The sequence below is a fragment of the Metarhizium brunneum genome, chromosome 1, assembly GCF_013426205.1.
Source record: "Metarhizium brunneum chromosome 1, complete sequence".
Classification (NCBI taxonomy): Eukaryota; Fungi; Ascomycota; class Sordariomycetes; order Hypocreales; family Clavicipitaceae; genus Metarhizium; species Metarhizium brunneum.
In genome coordinates, this window is record NC_089422.1 from 5,824,303 (window position 1) to 5,841,495 (window position 17,193).

Here is a 17,193-nt window from a genome sequence, read left to right on the forward strand (position 1 = left end):
CCGAATTGAAATTTCTCTGCCTCCATGTCACCAATTGACCAACACGTACAAGTACACCTCGTCACTCTGGACAAGGCAAGCTCGCACCCGACACGAAAGCAACAAGCTTGCCAATCTCGATGCAGCTATGGCGGCCGGCGACGAACATTCTGCTGAGACCAGCGGCCCTGCCGTGGAGCGCAATGCCTCTGCGGCCAATGCCACGCCTGGCAACACCACCGCCACGGAATCTGGCGATGCCACCCCGTGTCAAAAGCCTGGCGACAACCACGAAGGAAAGAAGCGAGGAGAAAAGGGGCGAGCAGAACGGAGGTGAGCCGCCGCACATTTCGGCCCTTGCTGAACATGCAGAAAATTCGCAAACATGACCTGACGCTGACCAGCCTGTAGCCGCCAGCTAAAGAACGACAAGAAGCGCAAGAAGCAGGACGACTGGCGCGAATTCAAGCGCCGCAAGCTGAGCGACAAAGCAGGCGAATCAGGCAACTCGGAAAAAAAGAATCCCTTCTCACAGGAGGAAATCGCCTCGGAAGAGCGGCGGCCGAAGCGCAAGGTCGCCGTCATGATTGGGTATTCCGGCACAGGATACAAGGGCATGCAAGTGAATGGCGACGAGCCGACGATTGAAAGAGATCTCTTCAGAGCCTTCATTGACGCCAAGGCCATCTCAAAGGCGAATGCCGATGACCCCCGCAAATCGAGTCTGGCACGGTGCGCCCGAACGGACAAGGGGGTGCATGCCGCGGGCAACGTCATTAGCCTGAAGCTCATCATCGAGGACGACGACATTGTGGACAAGATCAACGCGCACCTACCGGAGCAGATTCGCATCTGGGGGATCCAGAGGACCAACAACAGCTTCAACTGCTACCAGTACTGCGACTCGCGCTTCTACGAGTACTTGCTGCCCAGTTACTGCCTGCTGCCGCCCCATCCGCAGACGTACCTGGCCAAGGAGTGCGAGAAGCTCAACAAGGAGTACGGCGCCGAGGACGAAGTGGCCGCCGTGATGGCGGACGTCCAGGACTTTTGGGCGCACGTCGAAGAGAAGGAGATCAAGCCCATCCTCGCCCGTCTGGACCCGGAGCTGAGAGCCGTGGTCATGGAGCGGGTGCACGCCCAGGAGGCGGAGGAGTATGAGAACAACAAAAAGGCCGAGGCCGAGGCCGAGCAGGACCACGCCCCCGATGCCGGGGCGGCAGACAAGCCAGATGAGGCCGGCGACGCGGCGACGCGGCCAGAAGAACCCAAAAGAGTCAGCCTCGAGTCTCACAAGCCCAAACACCGCGAGCTCGCCCCCATCGACTTTGCCCTCCGCGACATCAAGGCCGCGTACATTGCCGCCAAGCGGCGGTACCGCGTCTCCCCCGAGCGCCTGCAGCGCCTGCAGCGCGTGCTCGACAAGTACACGGGCACCTACAACTTCCACAACTTCACCATCCAAAAGACCTTTTCCGACCCCTCGGCGCGCCGCCACATCAAGTCGTTCACCGTGGACCCCAAGCCCGTCATCATCGGCGGCACGGAGTGGCTCTCGCTCAAGGTCCACGGGCAGAGCTTCATGATGCACCAGATCCGCAAGATGGTCGGCCTGGCGTCCCTCATGGTGCGCTGCGGCACCGCCCTCGACCGCGTCGCCGACTCGTACCAGGAGCAGAAGATGGCCATCCCCAAAGCCCCCGGCCTCGGGCTCCTCCTGGAGCGGCCCGTGTTCGAGAACTACAACCGGAGGGCCAGGGACACCCTCGGCAAGGAGACGATTGATTTCGGCAAATACGAGGAGCGCCTCGAGGCGTTTAAGCAGAAGCACATTTACAGTCGGATATTCGAGGTGGAAGAAAAGGAGAATACGTAAGTGGCGATTTTTGAAATGCTGAAAAAAAAGGGGGGGCGCTGCTAACGAGATGATGGCAAGGTTCCACGGCTTCTACAACCAGATTGACCAGTTCAAGGCGAACCACTTCCTGTGGCTGTCTGCCGGCGGGACAAAGGTCGCCGAGCTGAACAAGGAGAGCGACAAGACGGAGGTGGACAAGGCGCTGGGCGACGAGGACGAGAACCCAGAGGGCGGCGAGGGCTAGAGCCGCTGGTGACGATGGGCCCGGTAGACCATGTAGGGGAACAGGATACGAATAGACGAGGTGAAGAAATGAAAAGAAAGCCTTTTAGATTAATCAACGCCCCCTAGTCCTAAGGGTATTTACGCCCCAACGCCCATTATGCGGATATCTTGCCCACCGTGCTAAAAAACATAAAAAAAAAAAAAAACTCTCAAAAAATCCCCAAACTCACTTGGCCGTCGTAGCGTCCTCCTTGGCCAACACCTCCCACGTACCGCCACACCTTTGCGCCAGGTCTCTCATCCGCCGGCCGTCAAGACCATTCAGCAGGGCCGAGACGAGCGCGACGTCGTCCTCAATCTGGGCGTCCTTGGCCTTGCGGTCGGGATCGCCCTGGCCCAGCGGCCCAAACACCCACAGCTCCTTGATCTTGCGCGACAGCGACAACAGGTCTTTGATGGACGAGTTCTAGCAACCCGTGAGCGGTGCTTGATGCGGGGAGAAAGGGAGGGATCTACGCACCAGCCCGTCAAACTCCATCTTCATGGAGATGCCACTGACGGCCATGGTCTCGGGCGTGGCGTTGCTCCGCTCGCCCTCTGCCTGGACGGTGGCCAGCATCATGAGGGTGCGGTAGCGCGTGAGGATGTCGGCGACGAGGCGGTTGTGGTTGTCTTGCGCGGCGTTAGTATCCGATGATGACGGACGACGATGGGGACGGGGGGCCGGTGCCTGGTTTGAGGCGGACGGGCGTACGAACCCATGAGGTTGGACGACGAGGCCTGCGAGCGATCCATTGTGCTGGGCGGTTGTGGGATGCTGCTCAGGACGCTATTGACGCTGGGGTGTGTTGTGTCGCGAGTCTGATGAGTCGCGATGAGCGCATGGATGGAAAAGTGGTGCGGGAGAGGGTGGGGGCAGAAGCCGACCTCGTCAACTTGGCGCATCTTCGTGGCACACGAGTTGTTCGACATCACATACATCTAGCAGTTTTTCTTATGGCTCGTCTCGGGCAAATGTGACGCCTTCCATTGCGTCGCCGACAGTGGTCGTTCTGACTATTTATGCGGCTGGTGTCTTGATGCCACCCATCTCTGGCGACTTACCAGGGAGAAGCAACATTGAAGACGCCTGGCTTGCCACGGCTACCAAGCTTGGGATATTCATCCCCTTTCGACGCCTGTCGACCGCCGCGGCTATCCCATGGATCCATTGGCAAATGAACAGCAGTCTGACCTTGGAGCTGAATGGTGGTTACCGCGGCCATGGATTTAGCCGTCCCACCATAATCTTGCCTCAATTGGTTCGATCGTCATGAAACCGGCAGTATCTGCAGTCAGCAACCAACTTGGACAGGGTTGTACAAGTGCGCCTTCGACTGTCTGTTGCTGGAGACTGATAACCCCGACCTGAATTATTATTCTGGACGGCTGCCGCGTCGTGTTTTGCTTCATCTGTAGACCCGCCCAACTTCTCTCTGTTGCCTCCTGTATTACTCCGTACTCCATTTTCCCAGCCAAAGTCGTGCCACGGCGAGATATCGACGTCGTGGAAAACGGTTGCGGGTACGGCCCCAACCTCACGGACGCGGATTCCTGTGACAATCATAACCAATTTTGAAAATCATAGCGCAGTCAACCCAAGTGTCGCGGCGCGCGCGATTCCACCATGTCGTCCACGCTCACAACAAGAGTATCAACGACGGCATACCCTCCGTCCGTCGTCACATCCTTTCCTAGGAACCCCCTCACCACGACCTTTTCCCGGCCCTCAGACTGTGATGGCATCTACCTGTCGGGTTTTCTGGCCATGGTAGATCTAAGCTCTACCTGCCTGCCCAGTAACTTCAAATCAGACGCCTACTTCTCGCCCGGCCTCGTCTGTCCGTCGGGCTATGTATCCGCGTGCCATGATACAACCGGCGTGGCATCGATCACAACGGTAACGTGTTGTCCTGCTCTCAAGAACCCAGACGTCACCCTGGGCTGCCTTACCACGAGCACACTGTCGGGGAGTTGGTCAACGCTTTACTGCACATGGATTGCACCTCCGAGTTCAGACTCCATCCTACCCGTGACAACGAGTGAAAACGGCATCACGACCACGCAAACCTTTGGCTTTCACAGCCCCGAGGGTCTGAATGCTTTTGGCATCCGAATGGTCTACCAGTCCTCCGATCTTTCGACGAAACCGACAGAATCGACAACACACAGGTCTGCTTCCCGCCCATCAGGGGGTGCGGCCACTTCGAATGCATCACAGGACACCGATGAGCCGGGCGGACTCTCTACAGGTGCCAAGGTTGCCATTGGAGTTGTTATCCCTGTTGTCGCGATTGCGGCCTTGTTAGGAGCCTTCTTTTGGTGGCGGAAGCGCAAACACCGTTATCAGGTTCCGCCGCAGGCCGCGGACAAGTCGCCAACACCACGGCACGCCGAACTGCATGGAACGCCTTTCCATGAACTTATGGCGCAGCCGAATAATCCTGTGGAACTAGCAGGCTCAAACCCAGGAAATGAATCTGGTCCTGGAAAATAGGGAACGTCAACCAGATCCGCTCGGCGTGAGCATGATCCCTGGGTGGTGCGCCAATGCCGTGTTTGTTAGAGCTTTTTCTTTGGCACATACATTCATCAGCATGATCCATTATAAGCGATTCATCGTACCCTTTATCACCACCAAATATAGCGGTAATTTCTGTTTATGACTGTGGACCACCTAGTCGTTACGACACGACGCATGGCAGGGACTACACACCTTTATTCCCCTATTGTGGCGTGCTGGCGACATGCTAGCGGCATTTACTCTGCCATTCGATATTAAAGTTGGAGGCGACAGAGAACAGAATCTGGGGAACTCGATCCATACTTGGTTGCAGGTCCCTAGCAAAGCCTGTAGTCCGAAGACACGCCCGGGACATGCCCTCTAGATGTCCACGTGATATAATATCACGAAGAGCGGGTTTTGCTTCGTGAGAATGTATATATGCTCAGTCGCGTACAACCGTCAAGAGCTACTACACACCCTAGAGCCGAATAAGTTGTCAAATTCCAGTGTTGGATCTCGTCCCGGAAACACACCTGGTGCTTCAGGTCATGATTGGTCCCATACCGTAAGTTTTACCTGTTGGCGCCTGACGCTTCTCTGAGTTAAAATTCCCAGTCACAAAATAACCATGAGACTGACCTAATTGCTCTACATGACTAACTCGAGCGTAACTGGAAGTGTAACCTGAAAATCATCCGTCGCCGAATTTCCACGACTTTTGGGCTGCTGCTGGGCTGCGATGCTGCAAACCTGACGGGTCTGCCAAGTCCCAAACCTAGCGGCCTGACGTGTGAGATACGTATCTCTGCCACGTAGAACTATCGTGGCGAGACATTCTTGTGAAGCTGGTGTCGGGCCGAGTAAACGGCCTTTTAGACTGGGAAATGGACGGTTTTTAGCCGGAAAGGTGACCGTACAGTAGAGCGTGATGAATGTTCAAGGAATCAGCCGTGGCGGAATTAGCCGTTGAGGTAACTGACCAAAACATATGCGACAGAGACAGACTTGTTAGATTAAAATCAAGGGACTTTTTGCCCTGGTTCTAAGCGATTGGGATATTGTGGCATTCAAGAACGTCAATCACACATCTGAGGTGGGATTGTACTTGGTAAGTTAGTATGAGCTAGAGGGTTCATTTATCGGTTTGCCGGGAATTTGGTACCTAAAATAGATAGCAATTGTAGATCAGTGATTATTTGTGAGTACCATGCGCTGATCATGGGAAGAGCATCAAGTCGCGTAAGGCATTAGTTTTCAAGAATTGCAGTTGTTGGATATCTACACACACCGAAATATATGCGGTTCGTAGTTAGTAACGACATCTCTTCGAGATAGCTTCAAGGTGAGCAAAATATCCTTGCGACTCTGCGTCTGTTAGGCTTTTGACGGACGAGCCTGCACGAAGATCAAAAAGATATCCATGGCACACGGTATGGCCACTACCATCCGCTACACGGACTTATCGGTCTTGTGTTTATCAATATGAGTCCGTAGCCTGCAACGAGCCCAGTCACCAGTGTCAGGAGGAAATGGCTTCAGGCACTAGCAGCAACCCTGGGCGACACCACAAGGCGCCAGTAACACCCCCCTGGATCTGCACAAATATTATGTCATAATGTCGTGGTTCCTTGCGACAGTGTTGGCCGAATTGCACGACATTGAGTCTTGATTGTGAAGGCGTTGGCTGCTGCACAGTGGGCAACGATGATCGACAAGGGCTAGTGACGCTCGATTTTGGCTGTGAGGATGCCTTTTGAAGATGTGCCGACAAGGTTTTATTCGGGTAGCTCCGTAGTGAGACCATGACACTCGCGTTGAGTGTACTTCTCAAATGTTCTCATCCGAGATACTACTGGCATCGGCATAATTTTGGCAGATCGCAACTCTTTTCGGTACGACTGTGCCGGCGCGACAGGAATCCTGGCCAGAATGCAATATCATCAAACGACGGATTTCTGGGCGTCGTGGGCTTGCATGAGCTATTAATATCTCAAACGGAAGGCATAAAATACACCGTCGCCGCTCTCACACAGTTATCCTATTTCGTGAGACCGTGCTGTACTCCGTACTTTGCATGATTTCCAGGAACGCATTACTCAATGCCAATTCCTAAAGGCCCCCGAGTGGCGAGCTCGGAGCTCGTGGATTGCTACCAACTGTTGTGCCCAACTCAACATCCTACTCGGGGGCATGCTGTTGGACGGAATACGTCGCTGGGCAAGTTCAATCTTCAGGGGACCCTTTTCAGGGGCTCTTGAGCAAACCGCGCCACGGCCCACGAAGGAACGAATACAGTCACGTAGTTTGGCTGATCCGGCCACCAGTGGGAACCCCAGATGTGATCCTTGCAAGGGGCGCGCAGTGTTGGCGACGGTCGAATGGTGGATCGTGGCCAGAACGGTCATGGCCCGTGTTTGTAGCTCAGCCATTGATTGTCCCTAGAACTTGCACGGTGCAGCCATGTTGAAGGCAAAACTTGACAATAAAAAAGGCCTCAATGTCGCCCCAGATGGCACTTCGAAGATCGTGTCATACCCAAGACAAAAACTGGTTGACTTTACACCACGGGCCTAGCCGTGAGCTAGCAGCGCATTTCCCAGTTTGGTCAGGGGCTAAAATGCTTATTTTTTCTTGGCTCCGTTATACATTGGACGGCTGGCCTAAAATACTCCGTGCTCCATAAACTATGGTACTCCTGCTCCCTCGTAGTCGTGGCTTGTTTCGGAATTTGACACAACCACTGACTCTTCCGTTTGTTAGATGATGTGTGGTGGCGGTGAAAAGTGTATTAGTACTACTTATTGTCTTGGGCATCGTATCGACTGTTAGGAACCGGCAACGAGTGCAGAGCGTCAGCAATCGATTCTTTGCCAATCGAGGCAACGCCAACCATATGTATGTTGTTGCCAGATGGATGTTAGTATTGCCATCGCCAGCGGTACTAGGAGGCGCAGCACAATGCTTACCTGCGAATGCGGCCACTTGTCCGAGATGTTGCCCTTTTTTTTGCCATGTGGCGCTTACCGTTGGGCCGAAAGCCCCTGGCTCCTGGTGGCGGTCAGCGCTTGGAGGGTTGGAGGGTTGGTGTCTGCGGGTCAGGAAAGGGCGTGATTCGTTGATTTGCCTGATGTTTGGTGGTCTGGTGGTGAATTTGCAATTGACCTTTTGGTATGCGGAGGCTGTCGGCTGTGACATGGAAACAGAAAATTGCAAAGGGGGCAGGGATTTCAGCTTCAGGACCAGTTGAGGAGGCGAAGGTGGAAGGCGAGAGGATGGCCGCATGTACGTGCCTGCCTGCACATGTGAGTGGCGTGAGTGGATGAGTAGGGAAAGCACTGCCGGCACTCCTGCCTCAACCCTTGACGATTCTTAAACAGGCATGGCCTTTGTGTCCTTGACCTTCAATTTCAGGTTCCTTTCATGTTTGTTCTTTTTGCTCCCCTCGTTTCTTTGACGACCTAGATATTTAGCTATCTGTTCTTTCTCTCGTTATGATCTTCTCCTAAGCCCTAGATTCCGGCGCCACAGTCCTTTCCCGAATCCTTTCTATTCATCCACCATCGCTATACCACTTGTCATATTTTTCTCTATATTTATCTGCGAGCTTGTCCTGCCGGCGTGCATCTGAGACAACATGGCCGACGGCGGTGCGGCAGAGGTGACGACCATGTTTGAGCCGTCCAAGACAAATGTCCATACAATGGATCATGAAAAGAAGCACGCAACTGAAGCACAACCGGAAAACATTCAGTCTCCAATGTCGCCCACCGCCCCCCATGTACCATTCCCGTTCCCTCGCCGGACATCGCTCGAGATCGACGACTACTTCACCGGCCCACGAGATATCTCGAAACACTCGAAATGGCCGATATTTCTCCAAATGCACGGCAGCATTCTGCCCAAGATGATTCTTCCCCTGATATTTATTGCCGGATGGTCAACTGCTGTTACCGTCATCAGCATGAAGATCCATGATCTTGGTGTGCAATCAGTTCTCTTGACAATCACTGGTTTCGTAGTGGGTCTTGGCCTATCCTTCAGAAACTCAACCGCCTACGAACGCTATGCCGAAGGCCGAAAATTTTGGGCCGCACTGGTTTTGGCTTCCCAGGTCCTAGGACGTGTCTTTTGGATCCATGGGTTGGACCATCCCGAAGCCGACCCTCGAGAGTCGGTTCTGAAAAAGCTAAGCTCTATGAACCTGCTTGTTGCCTTCGCTGTTGCCCTCAAGCACTCGCTACGCTTCGAACCGTACACTGCATACCCTGATTTGCAAAATCTTGTCGGGCATTTGGATACATTTGCCAAAGAAGCAACAAACGAGGACGCATCGTCTTTTACTGCTCCCAAAAAGAATTTTTTCAAAGGACTGGGAGAATATCTTGGTGTCTCGTTTGCAGCCAGCAACCCACGGAAGACGCTGAAAAAGGCGACACGCCCCCTTGGCAACCTCCCACTCGAAATTCTCAATCACATTGCTGTCACCATTGACCACATGGTCAGGAATGAGCAGCTGAAGGTGCCTATGCAGCAGACCTTGGCCTATAACAACTTGAGTGTTCTCAACGACGTTATGACTGGATGCGAACGAGTGCTCAACACTCCCCTGCCAATTGCATACACTATTGCTATTAGTCAAATCACTTGGCTTTACGTGGTGCTCCTCCCTTTCCAACTCGTCAAGTATGTGGGCTGGATCACGATTCCCGCCACCTTGGCCGCGGCTTACATTATTCTCGGACTTCTATTCATCGGCCGAGAAATTGAGAATCCCTTTGGTCAAGACGTCAATGATCTGCCGTTGGACGGTTTCTGTGACCAGATCGCGGCCGAGTTGGATATAATCGCCTCCTACGATATGCAGAACCCGTATGGTTTTTTCATGAAATCAGAAAATATGCCCCTTTATCCCGTCAGCACCGCCTCCGCTGGCACCTGGATACACCGAAGTGAAGAAAAGCTCAGAGAAGCTATTAAGACAAAACCCGTGACCACGTTCGAATGGCGAAGGTCACGATCAGGTCACCACCAGGGCTCTAGTACCCAGGCAGGCGACCACAATGTTTAGATCCATTCACAATCGTCCAATACTGCCATGAAATCGAAGCCCAAATCAGTGGGGCTATAGAATACAGATTGTTTAATCGTTTTCGTTTCACATTGCAACTCAATAGTTAGAGGCCAGCAAAAAGAAGGACAAGTCTCCAGGATCCTATATATACCAGGTTGTTTTCGGAGTAATATAAGGTAGATAAAAATATACAGTTTTGGAATACAAAGAACTTTTTTTACGCCAAAATACATGCTGATGCCACGTTAGGCCAATGACCACTCTTCCCCGCCGGCGCAAGACTGATGACGTTCAATTTTTATATAAACAATCAGAACCTTCTTTCTCAGCGCCCATCATTGTGTAACCACTTGAGACATACTGTCAATGCCATCGATATAGGGATAAGAATGACCCAAGCAAGGTGGCCCCATAATATCTGATGACGAACACCGACAGCATAGACGGCAGAAGCGACACCGGGCACGACTGAACGAATGGCGCTGGTGCACGTCAAGGCGATAGCATTGAGAGTTCCGAGCTGTTGAGGCGCTGGAGAAACGTCGTTCAATGCCAGTTGCACTCCGGTGAAGGCCATGGACACGCCGGGACCGACAAATGCAACCATGGAACCTAGTATCCAGAACCAAGCCATGGCAACTTGACCGCCGTCCCGAAGCAAGGTGTTCATGACAATGTAGCCTGCGAAAAAAAACGGATACGCAGTAGCACACATTTGCAACACCCCCTTAGTACCTAGGCGGTGCTGCAGGAATGGAAAAGCGAATAATAGCCATACGGCCTGACTACCGCCCTGCGCAGCCAAGTATATTGAAATTTGCATAGCTGAGCATCCCAGACCGCCGATTTCGACAGGGGTAAACAATGCGACTGGGAGAAGTGCTGTAAAGGCAAACGCAAGAAACATGACGTGGCCATAAATCCATAACACGACACCGACCCCTGGAGCTTTGATAAGCTGCCATATCGTCATTTTCGAAGCATCGGGGTCTTCCGAGTTGCTGTTGAAGCTCTCACCAAGGGTCTCGTTTGTGTTCAAGGTTTCTTCGAGAAAGAACATTGACGTCAGCGCAGCGGTAGCGCTAATAGCGCCAACAACGAGACCCGGAAGGGCATATGGGTAGTTTTCAAAGAAGCCAATGCCGCCGAACAAACCTGGGTATTGGTTCGCAGGATCTGCCAGAGCACCGCCAATAATTGGGCCAAGAAAGATGCCCACATTGCCTGCAAAGGCGAACCAGCTAAACGCAACAGCCTGGGTCTCGGGCGTACTGTGGTCGCCAATCATTGTTCGAATAATCAAGCTCGACCCCGAAACCACGCCGGCAACGCTCCTGAACAAAACCATCTCCCCAATACTTGTGGCAAGTCCAAATAATGCCGGCCCAATCGTCAGGCCACAAAGGCTGTAGATCAAGATGGGTTTGCGGCCTACCTTGTCTGCAAGTCGTCCCCAGAATATGAGAACGACGGTCTGCGTTCCAGAAAAGACGGACTCGATGAGACCGCTGTAAAAGCCCACATCCGAGTCGGGTAGGTTTCCATTGCGCTTCACCATTTGCGCAATATAGGGGAAGATGGAGAAGAATGCAATAGGCTCCATCATCCGAGCGTAACACAGTAAGGCAATTTGAACTTTGGGCAGCGGCTTTGCCACGTTGGCTGAATCGGAGACAGGCTTTGTCGAGCCATTTTCTGAATGATTCAAAGATTCGGTTGATGCTCTGGCGGTTGAACAGCGATCATTCTGGAGAAGAGGCGTTTCCTCGGAGGCACCGTGGGTGACGATGCCTCGTCGTTGCTGCGGACCTGTTTCTTCCGACATGTTGTCGTATAAAGGCCAAGCGAAGATTGGTAGGAGTCTGGAGAAGCACCAGGAACGACCCGAGTCACCCGAGTCACCCGACTGATGCAGCACCTCTCGAGACACCTCTTTCACGCCATTAAGAGAATGCAATCAAAGCTTGAATCGAAGGCTATACCGCGTCAACCTTCTAAAACCCTTAGCTTTGATCAAAATTTCGCGTATCGACGGGCTGTATTGTCTTTAGTCATAGACCCCGCCAGCGCCGGATAGTGTACCCAGGCTTCGTGGACGCGGGCGGGAATAGTATGGCTGTAGTATTGTTTCTGGGGCCGCGGGATTGCTCGGGGACGATACAGATGGTCGGGGAAGATTGATTAGACGTGCATCGGGAGTGCATGGAACGAGAATTGCAATGCCAGCCGCGGAATTGTGCAATTTGAGTCCCGAGCACGGAACGCGGTGCGGTGGTACAGAGTCTGGGTTACTGTTTTGGAAACACAACCATGCAGATGTGGGTTCCCGACTGATCCTTGTCCGTGATTGATTGATTGGTTTCTGCGGGACAAATGGAGGATCATCTATTACAAACGGCACGCTTGCTATGCTGAATCGAAATAAAAGCCAACCAGTGATAAAATCCACGCCGCAGTACGGAGTACGCTGACATCAACAGCAATAATACCGTCTCCCAAGTGTAACCGTCAACACGAGTCCCACTGTACGCCATACACCAACACCAGAGACTGTGCCACATGGCCTGTTCCGATACCGCCAGATTCGAGTCGAACTGCCTGTGCCCGGACGCTTCAGTTGGGCAATCGCCTGTTGGTTGTGCCACCACCTAGTTGTCATTCGAATTGCCTCGATTGCGACGATGACCTCCTCCTTCCTCGGCATTTATACAATATCAGCGCGCCAAGGACAAGGGCCGCAACTCCAGCTAAGGACCTGCATTAGTGTTTTTTTCTCTTCTTTTCGATCAAGTTTCAGCAGTAACTAGGAGGGCTTACTCAGTGAGCCGAACACGATTCCTATGGCCCGACTACTATCTCGTACCTCCTCCGTCGCCACCGGTGGGGTGAGCGAGCCCTTATTCTCCTCCGATGGATTGTTGGAATTGTTGGGATTTGCTGTCGCGGGGAGCCCGGCCAGCGATGTACGGGAACCTGTGGGCTGCGTTGCAAAAGTCGTGGGAGGCAGGTAGGGTAGGGTTATAGAGGGGGCTGCAGACAACCCAGTTGGCCATTCTACGCTCGGCGTGGGAGACGGGGAGGCAACCAGCAGCGGCGGCGGCGTTGAAGCTTGTGAACCCGTGGAAATGGACGATGCGGAGGACAAGGACGAAGCTGAGGACGAGGCCGAGGACGAAGCCGAGGATGAAGCCGGGGACACGGGCGAAACTGAAGGCGGACGCGGTGATACAGCGCTTGATGGCTCTAGTTGCGCAAGATTGCTTGTCAGTGGCGTTGGAGCAGAGACACCAGAAATCCTTGTGTTTGATGTCGAAGTTTGTGCTTGAGGAGGGGTTGGCAAGGTGGTTGGCTCGTCTGAAGGTATCGCGTGGGTCAGCGTGATGATGAAGCCCGGCTTCACGCTGTTTGCTTGCGTCTCGACGTTGTTTGCGCCTGTTTCGAGTCCGTCGATGACCGCGTCCAACCACTCAAGTATTTGTTTATGTTTCGGATTCGACATGTTGGTGCTATCGCGACAATACGCGGTATGGCGAAGGGGGGAAAGTCGACATGAAGCCGGCGACCAGTCTGGCTGGTCACGGAGCACAATGCGAGTACAGACTAGCTGATGCAGGAGGAGATGAAGAAACGGGAGGGCCTTTTTACTTAATTATCTGAGCTACGATGAATAATAGGCAAAGACAGTACGGGGACACGCAACCCATCATTCGAAACAGCGTCGCACGGCCTCACGCTCATGGGGAAGAACCTTGAAGACTCTGCGCTCAGTATGTGATTGGACGAGTGAAGAAGCTTAGCATTAAAGTGTAGACAGATACTCATGAAACGTGTTTGGAGAGCAGGATGGATGCCCGATCGAGGTGGGGAGTTTCAGACGGAGTTGGTGCGCAGCCGTCTTGGCTAAACGGCATGTGTTGGAGATGAGTCCTGGAAAGCCGGGGAAGCTGGACCACAAGACGGCAAAGTTGGCCCAGTGTTTGGGAGGTGTTTCTAGTCGCCGTCTGATGTTTCGGGAGCCTCTAGAACGATTCTAGCCGGGGTTTGTAAATGGCCATCGACGCTGGATCCGACCGGGAAGGCGAGGAGACCGTGGATAGAAATATGGAATTTCGGTTGCCGGTCCTGGAATCTCGTCCTGTTTGCGGATTGAGTCTTTTTCTGGCCATGAAATTCCGTCACACCAAAAGAGTACCAAAAAATGGGCGTCGCCACGCCACGGGATTTCATGTGTGAGGCACACCTAATTACTGTGCGACAAATCTGCAGTGCTGAGACGGGGTATGGATGACCAAGATCAGGTTCCTGATTATTGGGCGATCCTGATGATGCTCGACTTGCGACACGCCATCGAATCTTGGTGGAGGCCTCAAAGGATTTAGACGAAAATAGCATGTTGTCGAAGCAGCGGAAGAGAATTTGTGAGTCGAGAAAGGATGCACGTCTGTGCGTCCTGCAATTCGTGTCTGCGGGAGATCTGGACCACTGGGAACATCAGCATCTGTTTATATTACTAATTCATGGCGGCTTAAGGAACCTTGGGGACATGGAAAGCCTTGTCCAAAACTCTCTTGAGCAGGATTCAACGTTACTATTGCTCCCAGACTACTCGGCATTTGAGCCTCCGCTGCATGGCCTTTACGGGCCGGGTACTCGGTCGTCTTGGCAGACCTATTTTTACGTCGGTGGCGTCTGGTACTTTTGTAGGACCATGGACCCGAAAACGATGTTGCGGGTATCATATACCTGGTCCTTCAGGACATGGTGCCAGGCAGTCAGAGAAAGAACGTATTTCGATGTCGTCCAATGAATTATCTGTTAGTGCTTATTATGCCAGGAAACCTGTGCGAATAGTTGCTTCTTCTCACATATCAGGAATCAGTGCCGAATGGTGATGTTCTCTTCCCACAATCAGGAATGGGCAATGGGCACGGAGAGTAATTCCTCTTCGGGAACGTGTATTGCTTAGCATGCCGTTCCTACAGCTCAGGGAAACAACGGCCCTATAGTTGAGCGGTGAGATTTGAGGTGAAAATTTCGACAAGAACGGGTTGGCTTTGGCAACACCAAAACATGGTATCCTCGTCAGATTCCTTTCTCTGGCGGTCGTACTCATAGAACCTAGGGCTTGGGGTTGATTGATGGCAGCAGTCGGAAACCTGATCAAACAAGCCGAAAGCGTCCCACCTGCGTTCCCGGCGCTGTACAAGATGGCAACTTGTCAAGATGCATCCTCGCCGTGAATTGTCGCGTTTCTGTGAGCTGTTAATGCAGAAAACGGCGACTGCCTAGCTGTACGGAAGCACCTTGGCTAGAAAGTGCAATATGGTAAATCCCAAAATCTCTTGCTTATAATCGCCATTTTCTTCCAAGTACATGATATTATTTTCATAGAGGGTTTGAAGCAAGATGGGCGAGATCTACGCAAGCCGCCTCTTGGCCTTTGTGCGCTAGACGTTCTCATGCTCATTGACTGTGTCACCAACTGCCCGTTAATCTAGGAGTCGACATTCCATTTTGGGAGTACCAGCAGTCACTTCATGTTGCGATTCTAATGCGAAACTGGCATCGTCGAGGCCGACGCTGTGGTCGTAGCCCGGCTTTTCTTGGACCATGGCTCTACGGCAGTCGAGCATAGAGAAGACTGCCATGTTGCAAGAAGCCGGCCATCATTCGCGTTCAAGGTCGGATCCATGGGGTGGATTGTTATTGCTCGCACCGTCCGCCTGGCCTGTTTCCGAAATGAGAGGGCTGAGGCGCCACGGGTTCAGTTCAAGGAAGCGTCCAAGGGCGTTGGTCGTAGGGTGACATGGCGACTCTCCTCCAAGGCGGCCAGCACCTGATGACGACGTCGGCCCTGGCGGACCTGATGCGTAGATGCGCCTCGGGCGGTTCACCGAGGAACAACTGCGTCGTCGACGCTGTCATGGGGCTGTACATGGCCATTGTTTACTTTTTCGCTCTGAAAATAGTACCCAGGTCGAAGCGTGGGCCAAGAAGTACGGGTGTCTACCGGCTCAATCGCCTCGGCGTGGCGGTTTGGTTACTAGTAGTAACTACTGCATCAGTCATCCGGGAGTGGTCCGGATGCCTGGTTGGCAGCGAGCTGCATGTGATTGATGCCTTTTGATTCTCATGATTGATGCCACTGCAAACTTTGAATGGGTTAGAGGCTGAGCAGGGTGGCCCGGCCCGCGCCATGATTGTGGGGACCCCGCACACAAGGTACATAGGTACATGGGCTAGGACGTCAACCTTCAGCGTTAATTAGAGCCGCGACATAGCAACCTGACTTGGGCAGAGTCACTGATGCTTGTTTCGTATAATACGACAACAGCTGGCCGTAATTATGTGCTGGCAGTTGGCGCAACGCAGGCCTGGAGGGAGTCCTCAGAGGCATTATAACAGGCTAAAACAGACCATTGTTTTGCAAGACGAGTGGCTCTCTTCCGAATTCGGTAACCAAAAGATAACTGTAGAAGCAGGCCCCTCGAAAAATTTCCTGCTTGTCCTTGGAAGAAAATGCACTCAACTGGTCCGCACCTATCATCCTTGTCTATTCACCAACCCATTGCTCAGTGTGTTACTCGGGTTGAGAATTTTGCTCGCCCGAGACTCCAAAACAGCGTGTTGGTTTGACCTGCGCAGAGCATCCAACCAACATCCAGCCAACATCACAACCAAACTCCGGATGTTACGGCATCCCCGGTGTCCATGACAAGTTCTGCAAGTTTCTAGAACTGTTGGCCGAACTTTCATAACAACAATTCTGCCCTGGTCAGTGCAACTCTTTTGTTCACAGTCCTCTCCATTTCTTGGCTCCTTACTAATTCGATAACTTGGCCTCTCTATTCTTCGTGCTAGACACTCCGCGGAACTCTGCTCTGCTAAGAGCGCGTGCCACCATAGGACCATAGGACCCAATGCTGATGATGTGTTATGCCAGAACACATGGGCCACTTGCAGGCGCACACCGCGAATGCCTGGAGAAACGGACGCGAGGCAGTATAAACTGACATCAGACGCAACATCCTGCCACACCAAAGCTCGCTCAGACGTCCTCGTGATGCACCCGGTGGTTTGCAAGCTCATGGTCTGCATCCATATGCGCAGTTCTTTGCATATGCTCGTCCCGAATGTGGTGTTGGTATGTTTTCATAAAACAGATATCGTGGACGACGAGTTGTGGCCGTAATCAGTGGAATATATAAAGTAGCTTGGGCAAGACCTAGCCTCAGATCATCTCCGTCACAATCCATCTACATTACTCCCTACCCTAGATTCTCTACACATATTTTGACCCTCAGTTGAGAAGAAATACGCCGCAAAAATGCCCTCTGAAATTCTTAAATGCTTAGGCTGCGGACACCTCTACTCCTCTACCCAACCAGAATGTCCTTGGAAGAGTGTGCACAAAACGAAAGAAACTACAAAACCAACTACGGGTATGGAAGCCATCTCATCCAAGCTGCGACACTCAGTACTGTCACTGAATAAATATCCCAGAAAAGCCAACCA

At 52.7% G+C, this 17,193-nt stretch overlaps 6 protein-coding genes across 6 annotated transcripts; 3 read left to right on the forward strand and 3 right to left on the reverse strand.

Annotated features, from left to right (window-relative positions):
• Window positions 1-127: 127 nt before the first annotated feature.
• Window positions 128-2,081, forward strand: PUS1 (tRNA pseudouridine synthase 1; the record flags this gene model as incomplete). The annotated part of the gene is made up of 3 exons (XM_014693296.1): window positions 128-312; window positions 391-1,851; window positions 1,916-2,081. The coding sequence occupies 3 exons, from the start codon at window positions 128-130 to the stop codon at window positions 2,079-2,081; spliced, it is 1,812 nt and encodes a 603-aa protein (XP_014548782.1).
• A 207-nt stretch (window positions 2,082-2,288) lies between these two features.
• Window positions 2,289-3,007, reverse strand: G6M90_00g017490 (uncharacterized protein; the record flags this gene model as incomplete). The annotated part of the gene is made up of 3 exons (XM_014693295.1): window positions 2,289-2,528; window positions 2,583-2,734; window positions 2,821-3,007. The coding sequence occupies 3 exons, from the start codon at window positions 3,005-3,007 to the stop codon at window positions 2,289-2,291; spliced, it is 579 nt and encodes a 192-aa protein (XP_014548781.1).
• A 721-nt stretch (window positions 3,008-3,728) lies between these two features.
• On the forward strand, window positions 3,729-4,598 carry G6M90_00g017500 (uncharacterized protein; the record flags this gene model as incomplete). The annotated part of the gene is made up of 1 exon (XM_014693294.1): window positions 3,729-4,598. One exon carries the CDS (start codon window positions 3,729-3,731, stop codon window positions 4,596-4,598), a length of 870 nt encoding a protein of 289 aa, XP_014548780.1.
• A 3,643-nt stretch (window positions 4,599-8,241) lies between these two features.
• On the forward strand, window positions 8,242-9,675 carry G6M90_00g017510 (uncharacterized protein; the record flags this gene model as incomplete). The annotated part of the gene is made up of 1 exon (XM_014693293.1): window positions 8,242-9,675. The coding sequence occupies one exon, from the start codon at window positions 8,242-8,244 to the stop codon at window positions 9,673-9,675; it is 1,434 nt and encodes a 477-aa protein (XP_014548779.1).
• A 328-nt stretch (window positions 9,676-10,003) lies between these two features.
• Window positions 10,004-11,503, reverse strand: azaK (Efflux pump azaK; the record flags this gene model as incomplete). The annotated part of the gene is made up of 1 exon (XM_014693292.1): window positions 10,004-11,503. One exon carries the CDS (start codon window positions 11,501-11,503, stop codon window positions 10,004-10,006), a length of 1,500 nt encoding a protein of 499 aa, XP_014548778.1.
• Window positions 11,504-12,575: 1,072 nt separating this feature from the next.
• On the reverse strand, window positions 12,576-13,177 carry G6M90_00g017530 (uncharacterized protein; the record flags this gene model as incomplete). Its single annotated transcript, XM_066129800.1, has 2 exons — window positions 12,576-13,032; window positions 13,092-13,177. The coding sequence occupies 2 exons, from the start codon at window positions 13,175-13,177 to the stop codon at window positions 12,576-12,578; spliced, it is 543 nt and encodes a 180-aa protein (XP_065985904.1).
• Window positions 13,178-17,193: the final 4,016 nt, after the last annotated feature.